The following is a 27,048-nucleotide window of genomic DNA, read 5'->3' as shown; positions in this document are numbered from 1 at the left end:
TATGTATTTATGTATTTATATGTTGTGGCAGGGTAGAGGCCCTGCACATGAAAATATGTATTTTGTGGCTGGCAGCTATCTTTGCGCAGATGTGGAGGAACAGCCTGGAGCCAAGATGGCTCCCCTTTCCGCTGCCACATGTTAATTAAAAAAGTGTGGAATGTGGCCAGGTGTTAATCGATTGTCAATTAACCCCTGCCCACATGCTTTAAAAGAACAAAGTTGCAGTCAAGGCTGGTCAGTGGCAGAGATAGCAAACCCCAAACACAGAACTTCAGTTTAAAGCACCTTGGCATACTTTATTATATATTTACAAAACAAAGCAAACACAGGAACAAACAAAAGCGTTAAACAAAAACCCTACACCACTTTTCAAATAATCAAAACGGCGCATGACAGCAGACAGTGGACCGCGGACAAAACTGTGTCCCATACTTCCTGGTCTGATGTCACCACAGAGCCTAACTGCAACAAGCCATTTGAAAGTTCTGTATAATATGTATTAGACCCTGATATTTGTGCTATATTTTGTATCAGGCGAAAATGCTGTAACATTAAAATTTGCTATAATATTGAATTATTGTTATTTAACTATATTGATATTAATATATATATATATATATATATATATATATATATATATATATATATATATATATATATATATATATGTGTGTGTGTGTGTGTGTGTGTGTGTGTGTGTGTGTGTGTGTGTGTGTGTGTATGTGTGTGTTTCGGTAAGGTAAAAGCTGATTTCCATCCACTGAACCTCTTGTAAAGTGGATATCAGCTTGTATCATACAGCGTGCTAAATTATATTCTATATATATTGTACATCAGTACACAATATAACACTTGGATCCAATGCTGAGTGCTAAACTGCACTGGAATCTCTTCCTGCAAAGTAACAAGCACCAGTAGCTCTGTCACTGCAGCACCAGGCGTACAGCTCAGTAAAAGGAGCCAGTAACACCAATGTGCTTTTTTAAAAAAAAAATCTGTTCCGAGTGTTTGTTTTCAGTTAAATATTCATCGGTCAGCAGCTCTGAGTGTTCTCTAGTCTCGATCTGCCTCGCTGGAACACGGGATTAAAAACTTTCAATAGGCGGCTGACTCTTTACTGCCAAAGATAACACAGATCTTGGTCAGGGCCACTCTTTTTCTTCATTGCTTCCTTTTCTTCCCAGGAATACCAAATAATTTATATGGTGACTGATCTCACACTGCTAAACTAGCCCTGTCTCACACTTCTTCTATAGGGATGTTAATCATCAATTAGAAACCCCAGCAGGATTCACACAGGGTTGCTGTTGTAATCGAGGCACAGTTGTCAGATCTGCTGATGCTAATAGATCATTTAATTCATGGAACGATTAAGGGTGTTTTAATGTTTTTTTTGTTTTTTTTTTAATCTTAAAAGTGGTTGACAATGTTATCCCCAGCCAATACTTTAAGAAAAGAACAGAAACCAGGACCAGAGAACACAGTTGGAAATTAAGTGGAAATAGACTTAGGACAGAGCTAGGGAGACACTTCTTTACGCAGAGTGGTGAGGGTATGGAATGGGATAGGAATGCTGTCCAGTCCAGCACTTAGAATTCTCCAGACAAGCGCAAAGAAGCTCAAATCCAGTTAAAGGCAGATTTAGAAAAAAAAAAAAAAATCCTGACAGCACCCTCTGCTGCACTACAAGAGTGGTGTGTGTGTGCTCATTGCTTAGGATTTCAACTTTTCAACACACTGAATTCTGTAGCAGTCTTGTACCAGTCACCAATGCAGAACGACTGTCACATGCACACAGTCACATGCACCCCTTGGTAGTAGATGGATAATATTTGGGGTACCACTGCACCTCTGGGATGGATTTTTAATAAGACGGAGAAAATGATCTACTCAGGGTTCCCTAGTTATTTAATGAGCAAAGGGGCTGAGAGGGAATACTCTAGTGATGCATTAAACTTGATGATAAGAGCCGGGGACAACTCTCATTTCTGTATCTCAGCTGTAAAAATGAACACATGCAGGTAAGTGCTGGAAAAGACAAGAATGTTGGGGTTTTAATGGGTCTGATTTCAAAATTGATTGTTTCTTTTCCAGGTTCAAGATTCCCGCTGGATATCAGTGACCGCTGTCTTCAGCAATAACACAATTATACCTACATAGCACCTTTCATGGCAAACCCATCCCATGGCGATGTACCGCTACATATTCTCACTAATTAAATAATAATAATAATAATAATAATAATAATAATAATAATAATAATAATAATAATAATAATAATAATAAATTGGAACTCACCCCATGTCTCAGCACCTTGCTCTTAGTAATTCAAACCACAAAGGAATCTTTAAAAAGAAAAAAAATAAATGCTTGCTACTTCTTTTTAAATATAAAGATTTCATTGCCAAACAGTGTAATACGATGGAGCAAACCATCATGAACAGCATAGCATGTTAAATGACAGTGACTGCCCAAAATAAAACCATTACTTTTTAATCAACAGCCGAACCACAGTCACGTGACACCGAGTTTGCACTGGAGTGTGGCACTGAATCGGCAAGTGCAGTTCCAAATTGTATCGATAGAGGGCAACTTTAACGTCATTCTCAGCGTGAGATTGTTTACAACCTCCCCACCTCTAGGTGTCGCTGTCGTTTTTATGAAGAGGATTTCAAACTCTGCCTTGCAGTGTTTTGTCGCCGCTCTGCCTCCCAGGTTCCAGCGTTTGGTGGGAGGAACTTTGTTGTGATCCATTTACTTACTCTTCCTAACACTTTTTATTTGTATTTATTTATTTTTTAAATAATTTTATATAAGCAATGTGGTTTACTTATTTTCTCAGCTGGCTCTCCCTGGTGATACAAATCTTATTTGTCACATTAGCAATTGGTGAGTGACAGTTACATTTCTTAAATTAAATTAAAAAACAAAACAAAACAAAAAAAAAGTAAAAAGATTTCACCTTGCGCTCATTCTATTTGCGGCCTCGGTAGTTCTCGGTGGCGAATGTCGAGTTTAAGTTAGTTGCACCGGGATAAGATGTAATCGAGGGGTGTCGGTGCTATGTGCTGCAGCTACACTTTGTAGCTTGATAAACAATATCGCATGACGATATATGTCTCTCTTTTTGTTATACTGTATTTGCAAGAAAAGTCCTTATGTATTTTAAAAGAATGCGATTAGAATGCAGGATGTCGTTTTTATTTACATTTTCTGCAAGATGTAAAACTCACGCAACTTGCAACCTGTCCACGTAGACACTATAAATAAGCACACACAGGTATGCAAGGCGATCAAGATAAGAATAAGATTGTTCTCCGGATGCAGAAATGATGATGACGATGGTACTGCTAATGATAATTAAATTGTGTGTAACATTTACGCTTTTCTTCTTTTTGTTGTTTATACAGTTAATGTGTTGTCCCGCCAGTATAATTGTATTAGTAAGAACTCCCCAGTAATGTTGTTGAAGCTGACACCCTGGGGTCCTTCAAGAAGCTGCTTGATGAGATTCTGGGATCAATAAGCTACTAACAATCAAACGAGCAAGATGGGCCGAATGGCTTCCTCTCTTTTGTAAACTTTCTTATGTTCTTATAAGGTTTATAAACAAGTGGAGGCCAATCTTGCTCGTTTGGTTGTAGCTTATTCTTGAAGGATCCTGTACATATTATTACTGTGTACGTCGACGTTTTAGGAACGGTTTTTGATTTTTTAATACATGGAATTGGCCAGATTACAATGAGTTCTTTCTCAGTTTTAGCTTCAGACAGTTATGTTTACAAACGGTAACCTTGTGTGCAAGTTACATATTGTACACCTTATAGAAATATAAAGTTTGACCTGCCACCATAGGTCTGTAAAACACTTGATACACATACACACTGATACACATACAAATACATACATACACGCACTGATACGCACATGGAATCATCGTCCTCCCTCTCTCTTCCTTAATTCATCATCAGCATAAGTGTTGATATAAACAGTGCACTTGACAGTGTGCAACGCACGCTTTTACTTTCTATAAGTTTGCAGCACAAGTGGAACTGCACTTGATTGAGCAGGTGACCTTGTGAGTTTTCGTTTGCCTGACACATGAGCAATGCTTAAGAAACATTAGAAACTTGCACTAGTCCTGCTCCCAATCCTCTGTGTATCTCAACCTAAACAACAACTACACGGCTCTGTTATAACTTCTCTTTCACAGCTGCTGGTCTCTACTACCTGGCAGAGTTAATAGAAGAATACACAGTAGCAACCAGCAGAATCATCAAGTACATGATATGGGTAAGTAAACAGAGCCAGGTATGCTTTATTATAATGCTTCGTTCCCACTGCCTTTCACCAGGTATAGCCGAGCTAGCAGGTCTGGGCGAGGTGTAGCTGGAGGCTGTTTCCACTATAGCTACACCTCAGATAGTACAGTTTTGTATACCAATGGGACCAAACTGTGCTGTATGGAAGTACATCATCGAAAGAAGTGACTAAAGAGAGAAACTGTTTTAAACAATGTCGGTGAACAGTAACACTTATTACCGGAACCGAAGGGATAAAAACTGTTAGACTAGTGGATAACTCAACACTGTCGTTTCACGTGACTGAACTCTACTTGACAGTCTTCTTTCACTTGACTGACTGGAAACAGATCGTTCGTTCATTCATTACAACTACCAAGTGCAGCTGGTGACAGTGCCAGTTCACAATGAGTGAGAAGTGAAAAGTTAGTTCTCGTTCAATTGGCTTTAAGGCTCAGGCTATTCAGTATAACAAGCTTGTCAGCAGAACTTTCAAAGCATGTGTGTTTGCATGCAAAGCAATTGACAATGCTTGATTTCTGTGTGAAACTAAGTTGTTTATTATTGCTTTTGTCCACCGAGTTAATAACATATAATAAACATTTGTTAACTTTTGCTATTTAAGCTATCAAATTAGACAGTACAAGCCAATAACTTAAAATATGGTCAACAGTGTGATTTGATTGTTTTTCGTAAAAATGCAGTTATTTGATTAGTTCTTATTTCAATCAAACTATGCATTGTACTGAGTTTGTACAATACTGTATACTGTAATTGATCCATTCACTGCAGTTCGGCCTTTTTTTCATAAGGACATTTAACTAAAAGATAAATGTTTAAATACTGTAAACATGTGAGTTCTGTTACTTATATGCGTGTTATGCCATGGCTCATGTGCTCCCGTGGTTAACTGGACACCCTGGATAAGACAACACTAATACCCCTTCTCCACTGGTACATCCGACCCGTGAGTGCTCGGTACGCTACTGGTACGAGTGGTTCTCCACTAGCTGTTTGTCCAGCCGAGCGAGAACCAAACCGTGAAACTCTGGCCTCGCAAAACATCTGAATCCAGCTGCGAGCAGAGCCAGGGGCGGGGTTAAGGATTTTCATCATTGTGTTGCATTAGTCAGTACACTCCAAACATGGCGTGCAGCGAGTGTAATGAGAGAAAAGTACAGCCTTTGGACGCTGTGGAAGTGCAGGCTGTAGTTTCTCTGTGGGTAGACAGAAGTGTTCAGGAAGATCTGGAGTCGCGCGTCAGAAATGAGAAAGTTTATGCCCGAATTTCTAATAGTTTAAAGCAAATGGACATAAACCGTGGGTACAGTACACTTGACTCACACACTCAAAAAAACTAAATTATACCAAATTTCTCATCCTTGACCTTTATTGTATTAATATAAAGGAAGAAAAAAAAATAGTAGTCAAACAAAATACTGTACAGCTGTACCATACGTACAACTACGGCTCTCGTTGCACTTGCAGATTTTTTTTTTTTTTAAACACCCAAAAAAAAAAAACAACTAGAAAAAAACAACTCCTTAAATGGGATATCTTTGGCAAATATTATTAAAACCTTCTTTTTTCCCCTTTAACAGAACTAATTGAACTTTAGTAAGTCCATGTAATCAGTAAAATTTGTGGATTATAAAGATATTCCTAAATATATTTACAAAATATAGCGATAAAAGATACAGCTTTACCGTTGGTCTATTAATTTTTGAACACCATTTGTTTGCACTATTGTAAAACTAAGTTAATTAATAACAGTAATTAATAACAACTGTCATTCGTTGTGTGTGTGTTTGTGTGTGTGTGTGATGTCAGTAGCACGGCTGGGCTCTGCAGTGGAAAAACAACCCAGGCTCTCTAACCGCACCGTGAGGGCTTGGCACGGCTCGGTTGTACAGTGGAAAACAGGCATAAATGGTATCTCTGTGGGATGTCGAGTTAAGAGGTTGGTTGTGTGTGTGTGTGAGGTTGTGTGTGTGTGTGTGTGTGTGTGTGTAGGGATGGGAATTTTAAACGTATAAACTCTAAAGTGGTAAAACGTTTAATTTGCTAGAAGTATAAACGGTCACGTGACAAATGTCACCACGTGCAGCCTTGTCAACGCTATATTAAATAAATAAATGAATTATTTAAACAAACATAATGTACTAAATCCGTGATGAGTGATGTATAATTTTACAATATAGTTAATGTTTATCTGTTACATTAAACTGACTGATAATCCAGACACATGTAAATATAGCATGTTGAAAATGTGTGCTAAGCTGTAAGTTTTGGAGAAGGCGTTTCTCTGAAAGCTGCGTGTGACGTCAGAAAGACAGCAGCCAAGAGCAGCTGGCGCAGCAAGCTCTGGGGAACAGAATGTTGCAATTGAAACATGTATTCTGTGTCTGACAGTTTCGTTAAAAAATGCGTTAACTGTTGTATAAAGGAATTGCGATAATTGTGGTGTAGAAGAAAAGGAACGGTATACCGTAACGCACCTAAACCGCGGTAAACTGGAAAACCGGTATACCGACCCATCTCTAATATATATATATATATATATATATATTACACACACACACATATGTATATATATATATATATATATATATACACACACACACACACACATATATATATATATATCAGTGCCTATAGAAAGTCTACAATCCCTTTCACAATTGTCACCTTTTGTTGCCTTATACAGTGGCTTGCGAAAGTATTGACCCCCCCCCTTGGCATTTTTCCTATTTTGTTGCCTGACAACCTGGAATTAAAATAGATTTTTTGGGGGTTTGTATCATTTGATTTACACAACATGCCTACCACTTTGAAGATGCAAAATATTTTTTATTGTGAAATAAACAAGAAATAAGACAAAAAAACAGAAAACTTCAGCGTGCATAAGTATTCACCGCCCCAAAGTCAATACTTTGTAGAGCCACCTTGTGCAGCAATTACAGCTGCAAGTCTCTTAGGGTATGTATCATTAAGCTTGGCACATCTAGCCACTGGAATTTTTGCCCATTCTTCAAGGCAAAACTGCTCTAGCTCCTTCAAGTTGGATGGGTTCCGCTGGTGTATAGCAATCTTTAAGTCATACCACAGATTCTCAATTGGATTGAGGTCTGGGCTTTGACTAGGTCATTCCAAGACATTTAAATGTTTCCGCTTAAACCACTCGAGTGTTGCTTTAGCAGTATGCTTGGGGTCATTGTCCTGCTGGAAGGTGAACCTCCGTCCCAGTCTCAAATCTCTGGAAGACTGAAACAGGTTTTCCTCGAGAATTTCCCTGTATTTAGCGCCATCCATCATTCCTTCAATTCTGACCAGTTTCCCACCCTGCCGATGAAAAACATCCCCACAGCATGATGCTGCCACCACCATGCTTCACTGTGGGGATGGTGTTCTCGGGGTGATGAGAGGTGTTGGGTTTGTGCCAGACATAGCGTTTTCCTTGATGGCCAAAAAGCTCAATTTTAGTCTCATCTGACCAGAGTACCTTCTTCCATATGTTTGGGGAGTCTTCCACATGCCTTTTGGCGAACACCAAACGTGTTTGCTTATTTTTTTCTTTAAGCAATGGCTTTTTTTCTGGCCACTCTTCCGTAAAGCCCAGCTCTGTGGAGTGTACGGCTTAAAGTGGTCCTATGGACAGATACTCCAATCTCCGCTGTGGAGCTTTGCAGCAGCTTCAGGGTTATCTTTGGTCTCTTTGTTGCCTCTCTGATTAATGCCCTCCTTGCCTGGTCTGTGAGCTTTGATGGGCGGCCCTCTCTTGCCAGGTTTGTTGTGGTGCCAGATTCTTTCTATTTTTTAATAATGGCTTTAATGGTGCTCGGTTGGATGTTCAAAGTTTCGGGTATTTTTTTATAACCCAACCCTGATCTGTACTTCTTCACAAACTTCTTACTTCTTCTTTGCCCTTGACCTGTTTGGAGAGCTCCTTGGTCTTCATGGTGCCGCTTGCATGGTGGTGCCCCTTGCTTAGTGGTGTTGCAGACTCTGGGGCCTTTCAGAACAGGTGTATATATACTGAGATCATGTGACAGATCATGTGACACTTAGATTGCACACAGGTGGACTTTATTTAACTAATTATGTGACTTCTGAAGGTAATCGGTTGAGATTGGCGGGACAGCCTGATCTAGCCGAACTGGATGACCGAGCAAGAAGGAGACTGATCAGACAGGCTACCAAGAGGCCAATGGCAACTTTGCAAGAGCTACAGGCTTTTATGGCCAAGACTGGTCAAAGTATGCATGTGACAACAATATCCAATAATACAAATCTGGCCTGTATGGTAGGATGGCAGGAAGGAAGCCATTACTCAAGAAAGCCCACCATGAATCCAGTTTGAAGTATGCAAGAAAACACTCAGGAAATTTTGTAGCCATGTGGCAAAAAGTTTTGTGGGCTGACGAAACTAAAATGGAACTTTTTGGTCTAAACCCAACACAGTGCATCACCCAAAGAACACCATCCCTACTGTGAAGCGTGGTGGTGGCAGCATGTTATGGGGATGTTTGTCATCGGCAAGGACTGGGGCACTTGTCAGGATAGAAGGGAAAATGAATGGAGCAAAGTACAGAGAAGTCCTTGAGGAAAACCTGCTGCCCCTTGCGCAAGAAAGCTGAAACTGAGACGGAAGTTCACCTTTCAGCATGACATTGACCCAAAGCACACAGCCAAAGCTACGCTGGTGTGGCTAAGAAACAAAAAGGTAAATGTGCTTGAGTGGCCCAGTCAGAGCCCCGACCTAAATCCAATTGAAAATTTGTGATTGCTGTCCGTCAACGCTCCCCAAGGGACTTGACAGAGCTTGAACAGTTTTGTAAAGAAGAATGGTCAAATATTGTCAAATTTAGGTTTGCAAAGTTGGTAGAGACCTAACAGAGTCACAGCTGTAATTGCTGCCATAGGTGCTTCCACCAAGTGTTAACTTAGGGGGGGGTGGAGACTTATCCAATTATGTTCTTTCAATTTTGTATTTTTAATATATAATTTTTTTCTCAATAAAAACTTTTTTCCCCTTAACAGTATGGAGTATGGTTTGTAGATAAGTGGGGAAAAAAATTCCTTAAGTGCATGCAACTGAGGCACTGAGGCACTGACAACAAAATGTGAAAAAAAAGTTTAAGGGTGTGTAGACTTTCTATAGGCATTGTGTGTGTGTGTGTGTGTGTGTGTGTGTGTATATATATATATATATATAAAATGTGTGTGTGTGTGCTCTGAGCACACTCTTAAACTCAGGAGACGTTTCAGGAGGACACAGATGTTTTGGACTCCTGTAACTGGATTGGCAGTGCACTGGGCTTGCAAATAATTTTAAATAATCAAGAAAATCACACAGACTCATTCAATTTGAAGTTTAACAAATCAGAGTAGTATTAGTACTCCTTCGGTTTGTTAAATGCTTAATGATGGATCAAGTAGTTTACAGACCACTTTTGATCCAGCTAATAGCCTGGGTGTTCCAATGCCTTCACAGGTATAACAGCATTAACACTTCAGTACATTTATGGTTATAACATGTTTTGTCCGTAGGCCATGCATGCAGAAAGCTAAAAACACTCACCACTAAATCCTACAGCATGCAATATATCACTATATAAAGCTACATAATTTCTGTACCTTCTAGCAGTTCATCAATATATTTGAGATATAAATTCAAAATGGTTCTTGTAAGATATAACATAAAATAAGACAGGTCTTCAAAGGCAGATAATTCTGAATATGACCAAACAGCAACCAGCTTTTTCAGAGATCTTCAGAGCATGGACCACACAACTTGTAGTTAGCAAGTCGAGTGATACTTGACCTGGGTCTTGCTTCGATTGTTACAGAACTTTTTCTATGCTTCATATGTCACAAGATTCAATTAAATCTAATTATTTGGTTTGCTTTATAGCCCTTATCTTTAAGTGAGTAATATATTTAGAAAGTGCCAGTAACTCCTGTAAAATTAATTGGTCATGATCTCATGTCTGTCCCTTTGTCATTTCCAAAATATGTGAGTAACCGGTGGAAGACATTTCTGTTTGTTTAGTCAGAGTAATAAAAAGGTTCTGAATTGCTGCCATCTGCCCTGTCCTGCAGTTCTCCACGGCGGTGCTGGTTGGGCTGTACCTGTTCGAGGGATTCCCTGCAGTGATGATGAGCGTGGGGCTCTTCACAAACCTTGTCTACTTCGGGCTGCTGCAGAGCTTCCCCTATATCCTGCTCACCTCGCCCAACTTCATCCTGTCCTGTGGTGAGTGGGGAACTTCGTGTTCAAATGCTTCATTCAGGCAAACCATATTAAAACCATAGCGGTTCCACCCACTCCAGGTTTTAATATGAGCTTCATTAGCTACAGTTTACTGGTGACAAGCTCAGGCGTGTCTTGTTAACCAAGAATGGAAACTGCTATTCAGTGGGAGTCTTATTTCCAGCACTGTATTTCAACTACAGATATAACCTGAAGTGATGAGCAGAGTCTGTTAAATTATAATACAGTGTCATCACTGTGGAGAATATGTTCTTCCAATGTTCTTCTCTTCAATGTAATGACATATCCATTTGAGGGGAGTTCTTGTAAAGCTTTGTTACTTCCTCAGTGTTAGGGATAAAACGATTCATTGTGTGTTAATGAATTGTGATACTTTCTAAACATAATAGATTATATCAGAATAGAGGTGTGTTTCATTAGTAATGGGATTCAAGATCAGAAGAACAACATAGCTCGTTGTGGATCACCAAGTGGTTCTTGAATGAAGAATATGCATGTAGTTGGTGTGAATACATACTCTCCCTATATAATTAAACGTGTTGTCTCAACAAAATATCTTTTAAATGTTTATTTGATCTCATAATGCATTAAAGAAGTAGACCCATCAGGATCATCGTAAGTATTGTGATGCATGTCGTATCAAGACAACCGGGCAATCTGGTGTGCACACACATAGTTACCACATAGCAACTTCGGAGCTGCTGAAAACAAGCCAAGACAGACGCGGTTTGCTTTATTAATTGAAGAATTGTTACCACCTGTTTTTAATACAATGCTGAAGAGTTGTGTGGTTGTTGGATGTCACAACCACAACTACATGAAAGACAAGTGGCTATCATTTTTATAACTTATGAAGAGGATATAAGCCCTGATAGAAGGGAAATGTGTCTTTCTGCTATACGTGGGCAGCTTGAAGATGGGTCTCAATGGAGTCCACCAGACTCAAGAACCATCTGCAGTGAACATTTTGTTCATGGTAAACAGTTATACTTACAGTATAAGTTACAGTAATACACAATTAAAATGAGCACAATATTGTAACACGTTAGTAGTGTGAAGATTAATTTTAGTAATAAGAGAATTATGCATTAATTTGCTCCATGCCTTTTTTAGTACCACGCACTAGTTTACCTACATTAACATCAGGTCGTGCAAGATTAATGATAATCGCAGTCTGTTCCCAGGTTCCTAGTTTAACAGTACATACCCAAATAAAGGAAAAATGACTGTAAAACACTCAGCACAAAACAATGTTAACAAAGGGGACAGAGCTAACCACCCCTCTCAGGGTGTGGTGCCGAAGCTGGACACACTAGGGTTATCATGCAGTCAGAAATACCCACAGACAGGGCACACAATGAAGAGCATTACACATTAAAAACTGAACAACAAATGAACGCTAACAATCCCCGGTGGGACACTGCTGCTGTACCCTTGAGCAAGGCAGTGTACTTTGCCCACATTGCTCCAGTAACATTAACCCAACATATATAAAAATACTGATGTATGATTTAGTTTACTGTAAGACTTTAATATTGTAAGATTTCATAAAATGAAGATTTGATTTTTTAGGGACTTTCTTAAATCCTAGCATCATTATTATTATTATTATTATTATTATTATTATTATTATTATGACCCAGAAATCCTCCGGCAGGTTGTATGGGCATTGCTTTAAACCTACAACTCGTAATTTTAGTTTATATCTATTATTTTTTTGGTTACTTATGTTTTCAACATAATTAGCCATGTCCTCCGTTCGTTTGTTACACAGCTTGACCATGGTTTGTTTTCAGCAGCTACCAGTTGCTATGCAGTAGTCACTTGACTCTGTGCAAACCTATTGTTACACCCCCACCCTATGTTACACAAAAAAAACCTAAAAGCTGCTGCCCTTTCTGTGTTTCTAATCACTGTGTTTGTTCTCTCTCTCTCTCTCTCTCTCTCTCTCTCTCTCTCTCTCTCTCTCTCTCTCTCTCTCTCTCTCTCTCTCTCTCTCTCTCTCTCTCTCTCAGTACTGGTTGTTGTAAATCACTACATGGCATTCCAGTTCTTTGCAGAGGAATATTATCCTTTCTCTGAGGTAAGAAATCTGTTACTTTTTCTGCCTGTCGACCTATCTTGCATAAATATTGGAGTTTCTAAATTTGAATTTCAAGAGTTTTAAACGCAAAGGTTGTAATACAACATGCTATTAACATTCCTTCTAGTGTTTCCTTCTTGCAATCCAGCTGTTCATATGTCAGTATCTCAATGCCGGTTAAAACAGAATAATAATAAAAAATCTAAATAAAACAAGAAATGTATTATTATTATTATTATTATTATTATTATTATTATTAATCAAGATGTGTGCAGGTAGAGCGAAAGCACCTGGCTCTAAAAAGAGCGGCACAATTGCTTCAGGGATCGGGCCAGTTCTACAAAGCACTGCTAGCACTTAGCAGGCTGCTAGCTAGCAAGCTGTCTTATCTATACCTGTTTAAAAAACAAACAAACAATATTTTAAGATAGAATGGTAAAATTAAGTAGAAATGCACTCAGCAATCTTGTATGATTGAAGGATGTGTTTTTTTTTATGGAATCAAATTGGATTTAGCAGACTGCTACCTAGAAATGCTTTGTTTGTTAGCCCCAGAACACTTAATGCCACACATAATATCATTAATATCGGCATCCGAGCTTGCACAGAGATGATGCTTTAGTCATGGGCTTGAAGTCTGGCCCTCTCTGTAGTGGGTGCCCCCTTTTTTAAAGTGCCCTTCTGTGCACTTTCAGGTCCTGGCGTACTTCACGATCTGCCTGTGGGTAATACCCTTCGCTTTCTTCGTGTCGCTGTCGGCCGGGGAGAACGTGCTTCCTTCCACAGTGCAGCACGGAGGTAAGAGACTTGAACCCTGTTGCATGTGTCTGGAGGTGGCAGTGTGTTTGTGTGTATTCAGATACCTACAAGTGTACATTTTTTGATAGACAAAGCTGAAATATTAAAACTGTCTGAAAATTATACCAGTACAGTAAGCAAGTTCACAGTTGTTTTTATTTGATCAAAGATGTGAATTATATTGTAAGCAAGTCACTGAGATACTTGTTACTATTGTGATAATGATCAAGATGTGTTTTTATATTGAGGTGTGTTCTGGGAAAACGTTATCCCACAGTTTCAGATGCCACCTGCTTTGATTAATACCATAATAAAAAAAGAAAAAAAAGTATAACCCACAAACAGAATTGTATTTGATTGGTAATAAAAAGCAATGATTGGCTACCCTTCAATTCAGCTTACTTCTGAATTTGCTGTTTGTTTATTTATTTATACTTTAATTTGCTTACACTTTCCCTGTGTCACCTTGCAGATGATGTGGTATCAAACTACTTCACCAAAGGAAAGAGAGGCAAGCGCTCTGGAATCCTGGTCATATTCTCATTCCTCAAAGAGGCAGTGCTGCCCAGCAGGCAGAAAATGTACTGAGAGCATTGGAGAGGATGGAACAGGGAAAACATAGGTTTAAGAAACCAGGGGGGGATAAAAAAAAAAAAAACACTGCTTATTGCACATCTGCGGTCTGTGGAAAGAAGAATTTAGGGAAAGAAGGAAAAAAAGAGACGACCCTGGTTGTCGACTTTGGACTTGTTATTTTTTTTAGAAATCCTATCAATATGATTTGAGAATGCAAAGACTGTACGGCATGAGAGGGAAACAAAGAAAAGGAAGGGATGATGTGAGAGAGAAAGAGCGACCTGGAGAGGAGCCAGAGCACAGAGTAACGGGGCAGATCCAAGTGGCTGTGTTCGTGCCTGCTCTCCAGAACGCTGTGCTTCTGTGAATGATTTGAGATTAACTATCATTCTTTTTGTATCGTATGCCTGTTATTGGCAGTCTGACTGGGGATTTCTGCTTTAATGATGGAAATGAAAAAAGGACGTATTTGATTTACCTGCTAGATAAAACCTGGAAGGAATAGAGAAGATGCTGTTAGCAAATAAATAAAGAAATAGTTTAAAAAAAAAAAAAAAAAAAGTCAAAGTGTTTGTGACTTTTAATGTCGGTTTCACAACCAACTAAAATGATACTTAAATGAAACACATAGAGAGAGAAAGACAGAGAGAGAGAGAGTAACATCTGTGTATTACTTCAATTTGGCACCGCCCTCGTATTGACGCCATAGTCACATCAGCTTCATAATAGAGGCCACCCTTGAATAAACGCAGCTATCAATAAAGAAACATTAAGGTATTTTTTTCTTCCCCTACTAAAAAAAACAAACACATAGTAAACAAATGAACGAGCAACACTGATTATGTACCTGTACACCCCCGAAGAGACGGGAGCCTCAGTCTAGCATGTAAATTACAAACTAATGCACACACACATAGTAAGCACGTTTTATTTTATGTTAGTACAAAAATGATTTTGAATAGAGACCCCAAAAAGGCAAATGACAAACAAGAAAAAAGGAGTTTCATTTTAATAATAATCTTTTATGACCAAGTAAATTTCTTCACACACCTGACCAATTTTGTTCTGTGTATTCTATTGCACATTCAACGATATTCCATACATCCAAGTTTCACTATATGATGGTGCAAGTGTACTATAGGTGAATTTTGACTTCAGTTTGTCAAGGACTTGTGATTTAAAAAAAAAAAAAAAAATGCGATTAGAGTTTTCATTGCAAGTCTGTGTTTTTATTAAAATTGATGAGGTTAGTTATTCTGAACATAGAAAGCATTGACGCTGTGCCTCAGCAAACAGGAATGGAAGCCGAGCATCTCAGCAGGTGTTTGGGGTCTTGCTGGTACAGTTGGTTTTTGTAACATGACTGGCTGAGTAGCACCCATCTGCAATGCCTTTAAAATGCTCATGTGAAGAGGAACTGAAGTCCTGTTTGTATCATGCGTAATTAGAATTATTAAAATTAGAATGATCACCTACAGTAAAATCTTTGTTATATGAACCCGTTATCTAAACAGCCCCTTGGTAATCTGCCCTATTTTCACAGCCCTCAATAGGTGCTGTTTACAGAACAGCGCAGCACTGTATGCGTTCTATCTGCAGGTAAAGGGGCTAAATGTCTTCACAAAACAATTTCATACTTCGGATTATAGAGGTTTTTACTGCATAGAATACCACCTTGCTGTGTACAAACAGCGTCAGGAGAAGCCAGAACTGTAGTGGATGGATGGAGGGATGCGGGGGTCTGCAAAGGTCTAGTACCGTCCAGGCTCCAGCGTTTCAGAGAGATGCATTGCCATCTCTGACCAGACCTCCTGCTCTTGGCTGGGGCGACGTCTCCTCTGGAGGTCAAGGATGTGTCTGGAGTGGAAATCCTGTGGGATCTGGATCCTGCCGAGGTGGTCTCCAGGGAAGAGGCTCTTCTTCAGCACCTCCAGGGGCAGTCTGGGCGCAGGCAAGACCTTGTCTCCTCGGAGTGTTTGGATCTGCACGTGGCCATCCCTCCCCTGCGAGAGGCACAGGAACTCCCTGAAGTCACGCTGTTCCAGACTCTCAGGGTGTGTGCCCAGTCTGACCCCAGAGGGACGGCTGATCTCTGTGACAAGGGGGCTGGCGGGATTGGTGCTGAGGTTCCAGGGCTCTTTGGGGGCCATGAAGGGCACATTCCCTGCTGTGACCGGTTCTACCTGCTGTGCTTTTTCCGCTGGATGTCCCATCTGTTTTGCCTTTTTATCTGCTTTGGGCTGCTTCATGCTGGTAATTTTCTTCCAGGACTCCTTTCCAGCAAAACTCCCAGGCAGCATTTCAGTGGGAATTGTGCCCTTCGACCCTTTAGTGAGGGAGCAGGGACCAGGGAGGGTTCTGTTCCCAGGGACCCTGATGGTTTTCAACTTGTCTGAAAAGCCCTTCTGGTCGATCCAGCTCTCAAACTTCAACTGGTTGACTTGTTCTTTTTTCTTCTGGAATCGGATGAAAAGGGGGAAGGAGTAATATTAGAGTGAGACTCAGATCCTAGGATTTTTAATTTTTTTTTTACTGCAGGAAATAGTCAGAGCTGAGAACTGACACCGGGGTCTCCAAGATACGGAATTGTGCCTATATCTGATGGACAAAAAAAGTATGTGCTGAGGAAGTTATTTTACCTGTTATGGAATCACAGTATATTTGCATGAATTAACTTGTGTATTGCCCTGTACTTACTTTTCTCTCAAGTTCATTTAATTCTATGTTGGTCTACTTATGCAATCTTTAAACAGCTTAAGAGTATGTTGTCTAGCATTATGAGATGTGATAAATATTAAAAGACTAAATTGTTTTAGAGATGTGCTCCCATTAAAAACAAAGGATACAAAGTGGGAAATGCCTTTAATATGAGCAAAATTGCATACACAGGATTCAATGCACATGGGACAAAAATAACAATGTGGCAATACACATTTCTTCAAATTTGCCTTGTGGTTCCATTAAAGGTGAAAAAACTTTCATAGGAAATGAAGCACTTTTGATCATCCCTTGAAGGCAGGAACACTACAAAAATTCTGGCTAAATGTGGCAAATCGTGTGCTAGGAAGGGAAGTGCCTTGATCGTGCCTCTTCTCAGTCACACAATTTCTTATGTTTTATTAGTCTAAATTAAAAAAAAATAGGCAACTTGTGTTTCTTTACTAAAACACATAATTCTTTAACTATATTATGAAAAGCTGATCACCTGGGCTTTCCATTGCTGGTTAATTCTCTGTTTCCGGGTTTGTGTCTGCATGTTTAAATTATAGCTAGGGCCCATTCACACAGAACACTATGGGAAGCTGCTGTAGGATGTGGTCGTGCAAGCTGCCTAAATGGGAAGAAGAAAGTAGTACCATACTGCACTTTCTGGCTGCCTGACTTACTGTGTATTCCTCTGCCTTGTCTATTTCACTTTTCAGAATCTTGCATTTGAGGTGGTTGAGGGTGTTGAGCTCTTGAGCCTGTTCCGCCTTGTCTTTCTTCCACATGACATCCTTCAAATACCTGCAGAGACAACAGCAGCACCCTCTGGGGTCACATAGTCACTCAGGATGACGCATCCAGTCGTACCTTGACACGGTGGAACACCGGCAGTCTCCAACCTGGAAACTAGGGGTGGGACATTTATTGCCTCTTGTATCCTTCTCAGGCCTTGCATGCCTCATTTCCACTGCCTTTTCCCTGGATTAGCTGCTGGACGGTCTGGGCGAGGTGTAGTTAAAGATGGCTGTCTACATTCCACTGTCATTTTGTCACGTATAAGTAACCAAGGAAGTAGTGGTGCAGCAGTAAAAGGTCACAAGCGAAGTTGAACAAACATTTGTGGTTGTTTTTATTTCCGGTCTTTACACAGCTGTGAGTAGTCTTATTAATGAGGTTGTGTAAGGCAATAAGAGAAAAGCAGCATTGTTTGAAACAGCATACGCCTTTCAGTGATGTACTTCCTTACAGCACAGTTTGGCCCCGTTGTGTATGAGATACAAAACTGTACTGTCTGAGGTGTAGCTACAGTGGAAACACCCTCCAGCTGCACCTCATCCAGACCATCCAGCTCAATTATACCTGCGCAAAAGCATTGGAAATATGACATTACTTACTACTTACTCGTACTAGTCACCATTGCAGAAACATGTTTAGGGGTAAAAAGAACAATTGTCCCCCACAAGAGTGAATCTTGTCATTCTGTATTGGTAGCAAAATAACTAAGCTTCATTTGAACTTATACATAACTAGTGCAACCTAGTGTTGCTTGGAACAAGCCCCTGGAATGGAATGCACTGAAAGACCATCAAGTGCACTACAACTTTAAATAAAAAAGGTCATAAAATAAAATCCAGTAAATAGTTTGAGCAAACCTGTTGCAAACTGTGTCCCCATGTGTTTTATTCTCAGTATAAGACACTGAACTATCCCACTATCCTTCCAAGGGTAACCTTTCTGTAACTTCGAAAGTTTCCAAGTCTTTAAAGAAAAAGGGGCAAGTAACTGCACTTCAAATAAAAGCACAATAAAATGCTGTGTAAAAGCAGAGCGAACCTTCCACAGGCCTGGTGCCCCCAGAGCTTGGTGTTCTGGAGGGGTGTGTTCCCTCGGCAGTCCTGGGCTCTGGGGTCGGCCCCTGACTCCACCAGCAGGGTGATACAGTCCAGCATCCCCTCGCAGGCAGCCTTGTGTAGGGGCGTCTCACGCTCTTGGTTCTCACTGAAACAGGAGGGGAGGAGGATGTACATATTCACTTACATCAGGAGCTATTCCCTGTTGATGTCCATTATATTCTAGCATATGGGAGATTTCAATGTGGTGACAACAGGCAGAGGGTGGATGAGTACCTTTATTATAATGCCCTAGCGGTAAAATCCATCTAAAAAGGCGTAATATTATTATTATATATATATATATAATATATATATATATATATATATATATATATATATATATACACAGTCAGCACTCGGATATACGACACTCAGATACATGTCATTCACCTTTTACTGTCCATGTATTAAGAAACAAATCAATTCCCATTATATATGTGTAACAAATTAATGCACTTACCCGTCACATGCAATTACAGCCCATGTCTCTTTTGGCAAGTGATATATTCAGAGTCATCATTCTGAATTAAAATACTTATGTTGAAAATATAGAACTTTACCAACAAAACCAACTGCAATGTAAATCTAAATGGAAACCTACTTATTTCAAAACAGTCCTTTCAGCCATGTATTTTTTACATTGTATCTTTTTTGTCTTCCTTAAAAAACTGACAAGGGTTGGATCAGGCCAAAATGAAACGTGTCACACTCTTTTAACTATCACTGAAATAAAAAATGTATAGGGTCGGATATGTGAGTGCTGACTGTATATATACGTATTTTATGGAATGGGAGCTAACCTAAAGAAAATGACGAATATAAAAGCCTGCTATTCATTTAAGAAAAGGCAGATGATGTGCTTATTGCATCACTTTATGTGGTAGGTGCCACTGTATTGAGTAGGTTTGACAATATGTATTTTAAATAGGTATGCTGGTGTAGTAAAGCTGTGATATGGTTGCTGTACTCAAAATGACACCTTCTTCTCAGTGCTCAGGCTATAGAGCTGAGCTAGTTAAAAAGCATATACCAATATTCCTGTGTGGGAGCAGCATAACATCACTGATGTATGATTTTATCCATTGTACTCCAGCTATTTCGTAAAGCTGAAATGTACCACAGTCAGGCCCCATGCTGCAGACTGGGAGTGGAAGGCGACAAAAGTTTTTCACTGAAAACTGCAGACTAGTATTGCAATATCTCAAGTAATATATGACTGTGACTCAAAACAGCAGTCTAGTAAACAGTTCCGAAATACTTTTTTTCCTACACCTGTTTCAGGTTTATTCTCGATACAAAACACGATAATAGGGTACTTTGATTTGACTGTGTTACACGTTGACTTATTGGGATTGACCTGAGTGTCTTACACATTGACCCAGGCTCCATGCTGGATAAGGTACTTCAGGCAGTTGAAAGCGCGGACCCCGTTGTTCTTGCTGATAACCAGGTGGATGGGTCTACTCCCTGCGGCACTGAGAATGTTCACGTCCATGTGCTGCTGCTCCACGAGGAGCTTCATGCAGTCCAGCGAGGCTTGCATCGCAGCCAGGTGCAGCACCGTGTAGCCCTGCAGCACACAGACAGCAGAGGGCAGCACTGAGCTCAGGGATTGGCAGGGATTCAAAAACTGTTTAACCATCCCAGCTTTCATGACTCAGAGGCGGTTAAGGAGACTGTATCAATTTCAGTGCTGGGACCTGAACAGGTGAGTTGTAGAGCTTTTAACATCTCACCAATGGGTCAAAATCCTTAACGGCAGGACATCACACAACACTGTACTGTTAAGCAGATTGTTTGTTTCTTACTGTGCACTTCTGTGAAAAGGATCAAACCTTTCTTTTTTTTTTTAATTACAATAAATAATGTTGTGTCTAGTTCTCATAAAAAATATAAAGGACCTGGTTGAATTGTAATTCAGTGATGCCAATAATGGATAGTTAACTAAATCACAAAAGTGAATGTTATTGCACCACAGCTGTTACAGACTATCGACATGTGCAGAGTGCCACGTCACAAAGAAGAAATACTAAGCTAGCAGTCAGCAGGATGTTCTGCCATGAAAACTGGGACACTTAACAAATCAAAACAGCAGCACTCAGCACCACCATTACAAAATGGTTTAACTTCTATAACTATAAACACTGCAGGGGCTTTGGGATCTTTCTGTGATAAACACAAACTTTGATGTAAAACTCCAAAAAGTCCACTTCACAATGTTTCTTGTTAGTTTCACTGCTTTATGATTGAGTCAGTGTTTGCCACATAAGTTGGTGTACAGTAGTTATATTTGTAAGACCTTACTGTGCACAATGGTGCATTCATCTAAATGTACAGATTACTGCCATAGAAAAAAATGGAAAACAAACAAGTGTGGTCACCTTGACAGAAAGGTTAATCACTGCATTTTCAAGGAAATCAATTCAGCAGTTTCGAAGCAATCAAGGTAACAATGGGTCCTGCCAAGATGAATGATTATGAAGTAGAATGAAGCCCCCCTTCTCTCTACACATCTCTTAAAAGTGATTATTATTTTGTTCCAGTTTCAAGTCAAGATAACAAACAAGTGCCAGGGGTACAGCAGGGTGCAGCATTTCAGAGAGAAGCCAATTGACAAAGATGAAAAACACTAAACAAAACAATGTGCAGGATAATGTCCAATTAAAAAAGGGTTCCAGGGGAGCAGAGATGTCAGATGCATTGCTTATATCTAAGGCTGTATTTTTTTCACGGTTATCATGGATTTCATGATTTCCGTGAAATGTGCCCATTGCCGTGTAATGTGTAGTTCCCTGTGACAATTCCCATTTCTGAAAGAATAGTGGAAATATACATTTTTGTATCCCTTATAAATAAATACAGCAAATGTTTACCTTATAGATACAGTACCTCTTACAGTGCATTTAGTTTGCTTCCAGTAAATGACTGAACACACAGAGCTGCAGTTTCTTTCAAAGGTTTTCATCTAAAAAGACATCAGCTGCATCAAAGGTTGGAAATATTTCTGCTCTGATATCTGTCTGTCCAGTACAAGAAAGGGACATTTCATGTGTCAGTTGTTACTTTTACATTTATGTGGACATTTATGCTATTTTTCTGGTTTAATAAATATTATGTTTAACTGTGAAATACCTATTTTTAGACCATGAAATGCTGTGCAATAAGCCAAACGTTAGTCTGAAAAAAATACAGCCCTAGTTATCACTGACACTGTATCTCTGAAGCCATTTATTTACTTCAAGGGCTGTCCATGACAGTTCATTGAGCCTCCCAATATGTATGTTTTTATTTAGGATGTTAAGTATCTCATTCAAGGATGGAAGGAAGGCAAGGACAGCAGTGTTTGCCACTGTAATGGATTCTGGGCTAAATTCTCAAAGCTATTTATTCCAATTGCTCATGAGAACATTTTTTTTTTCCCCAGAAAGGAGAAACGCACCCAATAAAGTTACAAAACCAGAAATAAACAACCAGGACTTTTAATTCAGGGATTTGAATGAGGTTTTAAGTCGTTCTTGTTTGTTTTTGGTGTTATTTCCATTAAAGAAAATGACAATTTGCTGTAAATAGTTTTTAGAATTTAACCCCGTCCCATCAATGAGATGAGATGAGATGAGGTTAAAAGCTCTATAACCATGAATGCAGACGAACCCAACTCTTTTGCATAGTGGTTGAGATGCTTGCTTGCAATGCGCGGTGTCACTGGTTAGTGCCCAGCCTCCACCCTGTTACACCTCAGTAAAAAAGAACATGTTTTAAAAAAAAAAATTGTCTTAATTTAATCTAGAAAAACCTTGTTATTTGATATGTTACTATCTATTATGTTTTTAGTTGTAGTAAACTACTGTATATATATAAATATATAAGTTGAGAGTTTACATTTTATTAAATATGAGTTTGTCATTTAGGAGCCCACTGGTTGTTGGTCCAACGCATTAACCCCAAAAAATCTGACAGCACCGGTTTACTGTATTGACTTGGGCACTCTCAGGTAATCAAGATAAAAGTAATGACAGATTTGAAGATTTGATACTGTTTATCAGATTAAATATGACATAAAACTCACCAGAATTTTATTGTCTGAAGAGACTTTTTTTTAAAGCTAGAATCTATGCCACAGTTAATTACACTGTATACCACACTTAATCTAATAAATGGTGAAGATCAAACACCACCATCACCTCTTTACAATTATCCAAATGAATTGAGGCCAGGGGGAGTTTGGATAAACAAATTACAACACTGAAATTGTTTATATGACTTTCCCAATCAAGACACCTCCTAAAAATTCAACCTCTTTACCTGGAAATACAGTAAATAACATACAGCATTGTACTGTTCTGTAAGTAGCAGAGACTGGGAGTCAGTGAGGATGGAAGAGCACAGCACACAAAAGGACATTTTAACTGGGGGGCTGTTTGATTAACTGGAGTTTGGATAATCAAGGGTATACCATCCAGCATTTACCCAGCTGCCACTTGGTCTTTAAAAAGACGGTCCTTACTTGTTTGTCCATCACTGTGATGGATGTGACCTTCTTCAAAGTGTACTGGAGAAAGAACAGGTCCCCGGCTAGAACCGCCTCGAACATGTCGCTTTCAGCTGTCCTGCACATGACCAGGCGCTGCCTGGGAGTCCCCATGCTGGAGGCCCTTTAAACATCATCAAAGCACAAAACAATGTTAAACCAACAAGAACGATCTTGCTGAATCAATCCAACTACCACTGACTTGCAATTCAATTCATAAGGAGGCTGTCTCTTAAAAGTTCACCACAGTAAAAGCAATGCAAGGTATAATATGAAAACAAAGTGAAAGCAAGGTAAGACATGGTAAACAAAAATGCACAGCATAATCATGGGAAAAGCGTGGGAAACCTGCAAAATTACTGTGTACATTTGTATAAGGGGTAATATGTATTGAAACTAATTTTACAATCACTAATCTCAATTGGTTAAGTCATCCAGGTGTATGTTAACTATAAATTCAAACTCTATTATTATGTACTTATTTATTAGCAGATGCCCTTATCCAGGGAGACTTACAGTTGTTACAAAATATCACAGTACAAAGTATCATTGCAAAATATCACATTACAGAATATCACATTGCAGGTAAAAGCAGTTATAAAGTAGAAAATAAGATCAAATAGGCAATAATTACATTTAAGAGCGAGTTTGACTAAGAGCAGTTAACCCTATAGTAAAGGTATTTGCTTATTGGAGTGAACGTCACTAAGAGCACGTAAGTACGATAAGTAGATGAGAACGATTTCAAATAAGAGCAATCAATGTAGGAAGCTGAACTGTGACTTGTGTGATTTGTTTTCAGAAGTAAGCAGAAAAAGGCGGTGCTGCAGAATTTTACAACACTAAGAAAAATCTCTCAAACTGAAAATCATTTAAATATTTATGCCAATCATAATTTGTACAAATTTAAACTAATCACTAAACTAGTCAAGCAAGCCATTGCATACATGTGTTGTTGGTCTTCTTTTGCAGTCGATTTTTTTTTTCTTTTTACTAATGCTTTTTCAAAATTACGACCATTGCAAGCGTTACGAGGACCCCACGTACAGGCATCCACTACATGTTAATGCATTGACAAATTATAAACTCTATGTTAAGAATAATTAGTTTATCTCTGTACTTATTCATAATCTGTTAATGTATCTGTATTAACTCAATATTTTAATGGAAAAAAAAAACCCACATACATCAATCACAAAAGTTAGAATAGGGTACCTCCTTTATTATTATTATTATTATTATTATTATTATTATTATTATTATTATTATTATTATTATTATGTATTTATCTATTTTTTATTTATTTATTTTCTCCTGTCGATTTTTTCATGAATACACACACCAATTTGGGAATTTTCTCATGAACAGATTTGACATACCAAAACAAAACAAAAAACAAAAAAACAAAACAAAAAAATTGGAATGGAGGAATTGATTTAAAAATGTGTTTTTTGTGGTGTTGTAATAAAACTAATTTGACCCATACGTTTTGGCCTGAATTGCAGTTTGTTGGTTCTCTTTTGGAAATATGCTGGAGTGATTACTTTATTCTGAGCTACTTGACAGAAAATACAAGTCCTAAATTTGATCCTGATATTCACACATTATATCTTCTGATGAATCCCATGCTGTATGAAGTTAACCTTTTTGAGAAAGCAACTTTCTGCTGAAGAAGATTTGAAATTTTTATTTCATATCCTGGTTTTGTCTGTTCTTTGCTTCAGGAAAGAAAAAAAAGGGCTATTATGGTTTGCCAAAATATCTAGCTGTCTGCCTTGATTTTTTTTTTTTTTTAAGGATTTTCCAGCATTTCAAACATTGTAAAGGAATAGAATAAAGCACTAGGAGACTTTCAGCGTATTCTTTAAAAACACACAAGCAGTATGCGCGGCTTACTTGACGTTGCCATAGAAACAACTACGATCAAGCGACTGCTCACGACAAAAGGTTAATAAATACCTTTGTTTTTTATTATTCTTTTTTATGCTTACATTGTACATTTACTGTTTTAGTTGTTAAGCAACGTCTAGTTAATGTCCTAGTTTATTTTTAACTAAAGGTAAGAAAGAAAAAAAAAACAACTAAAAACTGTTTAGTTGTGTTTACCCTTTCTGGTTAGAAAATGAAATAATTAAATTGAGTTAAAATATTGCTTCAAGAATATGATGTACGGTACTTACATGTTTAAAAAGCCATAGCTCTGTCAGTAATAACAGTCGTTGATGTTTGTGTCTGTTTGTAAACTGCCAGCATAAACCCTGCCTGAATTTGTAACCAAGGCGTCGGGCCATTAAAGGGAAGGGATTGGAATTTGTTTGGAATTCAGTTGCTTTGTTTGGCCGACGTAAATCGCAGTAGTATATGTAGTCGAAATGATTTCATTATGCATGTAACTGTTTGTTTTATTTTAAAAATATAATTCTTAAAAATTATAATAAAAAAAAAAACAGTTGTTTTCCAGTTATATTTTACCAGTTACCTGATCTTATATTTTACCAGTTACCTGATCTGTGCTTTATTGACAGTAATGCACTATTACACTTACATTACGTTTTTACTATAGTAAACATTTTATAAAGGTAAGCTGCCTACTAGTAATAGAGCACTTGTTTAATATATTTGGAAATTTACAATCATTGTTATCTTGTCAGCAACCAGCCATCACTATGCGCTGCACCAATGTAGTCATATTGCATTTCCTGAATATTGGAGCATGCACAAAGCCCGATCCATACTGGAAGGGGGGCTGCTCGTTTTACCCCACTCTCGCTTACTAAACAACATCTATGAATACTTTAATATTAATCATCTCCTCTTCAAAAATAAACGCAATATTTCTACATCTTCAATATCCAGTGGTATCATACGTACATCAGTTGTTACAATACAGTAGCATAGTAACGATGGGAAACTCTATGCTCCCTCTCCTTTTAAGAGAGTAATGTAAAAAAATATACTCATTAATAATCATAATGCATTAATAATAATAATAATAATAATAATAATAATAATAATAATAATAATAATACTACTACTACTAATAATAATAATAATAATAATAATAATAATAATAATATCATTTTGCCGAGGAATTACATTATATCCAAAAGGTTCAGCATATTTTATAAATCAATCAATCAATTCCTTTATTTAACCAGGTTAAAAACAGCTGAGAACTAACTCTCATTTACAAGATGGCCTGGCTAAGAAGGCTCAAACTGCAGTAAAGACTACATAGATGATTTGCATATCCCTCCCGATTACCCATAATTCTATGGTTACTGCTTTCTCCCACCTTAACTCGAAAGCTACGTATATTTACTTACTCTCCTAAGCGTTTCTCTAATCATTTAATTGGCATCTATTAACACGCTTGTGATGTAATTTAATACATTATTTAATGATGTGACAATCTACTCTATTTAAACCTTCAGGCATTTTTTTTTTTACATCATTTAAACCTTTGTGTGTTTTCACCACCCCACCCCCCTTCCCCCCCCCCCCCCCCCCCCCCCAAAAAAAAAAAAAAAACGTTTTGTGTTTCCATATATACAACTTTACAGAGTGGAGTGTAATAGCACTGGGGTGGTGAAATCAGTTAAAACTCCCTTATTGTTAGAAGAAATGTAATTAAGTATCACAAAAACAATGATTCAACTCACAGAGTATTATTAAACATTAAAAAAAAAACTTTTTAAACTTTGGAACTGTGTTCTACTGTATGCACGGGATGACATGTATACCCAGGATAAGATGCAATGGTATTTTGTCACATCCTATTGTGATTGGTTTTCCCCAGACTTTTAAAACACTCAATGTGGAAGTTAATTACCATTGATTGCTACTTGGTTATAAAGGTGAAGGAAGGACAGCTTTTCTTGTTTTGA

General features: G+C 38.4%; 2 protein-coding genes across 2 annotated transcripts; one reads left to right on the top strand and one right to left on the bottom strand.

Annotated features, from left to right (window-relative positions):
- The first annotated feature begins 2,697 nt into the window (after positions 1 to 2,697).
- Positions 2,698 to 14,595, top strand: LOC121294578 (protein TEX261-like). The gene is made up of 6 exons (XM_041218405.1): positions 2,698 to 2,892; positions 4,217 to 4,296; positions 10,407 to 10,560; positions 12,594 to 12,661; positions 13,357 to 13,459; positions 13,932 to 14,595. Exons 1-6 carry the CDS (start codon positions 2,823 to 2,825, stop codon positions 14,045 to 14,047), a joined length of 591 nt encoding a protein of 196 aa, XP_041074339.1. The 5' UTR covers positions 2,698 to 2,822; the 3' UTR covers positions 14,048 to 14,595.
- Positions 14,596 to 14,707: 112 nt separating this feature from the next.
- Positions 14,708 to 25,463, bottom strand: ankrd53 (ankyrin repeat domain 53). The gene is made up of 6 exons (XM_041218389.1): positions 25,342 to 25,463; positions 23,138 to 23,285; positions 20,004 to 20,203; positions 18,575 to 18,739; positions 17,422 to 17,542; positions 14,708 to 16,491 (listed from the first exon to the last, which is right to left on the bottom strand). Coding segments are annotated over exons 1-6 (1,341 nt in total). The 5' UTR covers positions 25,344 to 25,463; the 3' UTR covers positions 14,708 to 15,786.
- Between the last annotated feature and the right edge of the window lie 1,585 nt (positions 25,464 to 27,048).

This window comes from Polyodon spathula, chromosome 2 (assembly GCF_017654505.1).
Source record: "Polyodon spathula isolate WHYD16114869_AA chromosome 2, ASM1765450v1, whole genome shotgun sequence".
Lineage (NCBI taxonomy): Eukaryota > Metazoa > Chordata > Actinopteri > Acipenseriformes > Polyodontidae > Polyodon > Polyodon spathula.
Note: the sequence above shows the minus strand (reverse complement) of the source record. Positions and strands in the feature narration are given on the sequence as shown.

Coding starts and splice junctions, on each gene's coding strand:
- LOC121294578 (XM_041218405.1), top strand. CDS start 2,823: ATGTGGTTTACTTATTTTCTCAGCTGGCTCTCCCTGGTGATACAAATC. Junction 4,297..10,406: donor TCATCAAGTACATGATATGG/GTAAGTAAACAG, acceptor CCTGTCCTGCAG/TTCTCCACGGCGGTGCTGGT. Junction 10,561..12,593: donor CAACTTCATCCTGTCCTGTG/GTGAGTGGGGAA, acceptor TCTCTCTCTCAG/TACTGGTTGTTGTAAATCAC.
- ankrd53 (XM_041218389.1), bottom strand. Junction 18,740..20,003: donor CATGGAGCCTGGGTCAATGT/GTAAGACACTCA, acceptor CTCCTGTTTCAG/TGAGAACCAAGAGCGTGAGA. Junction 16,492..17,421: donor ACAAGGCAGAGGAATACACA/GTAAGTCAGGCA, acceptor ATCCGATTCCAG/AAGAAAAAAGAACAAGTCAA.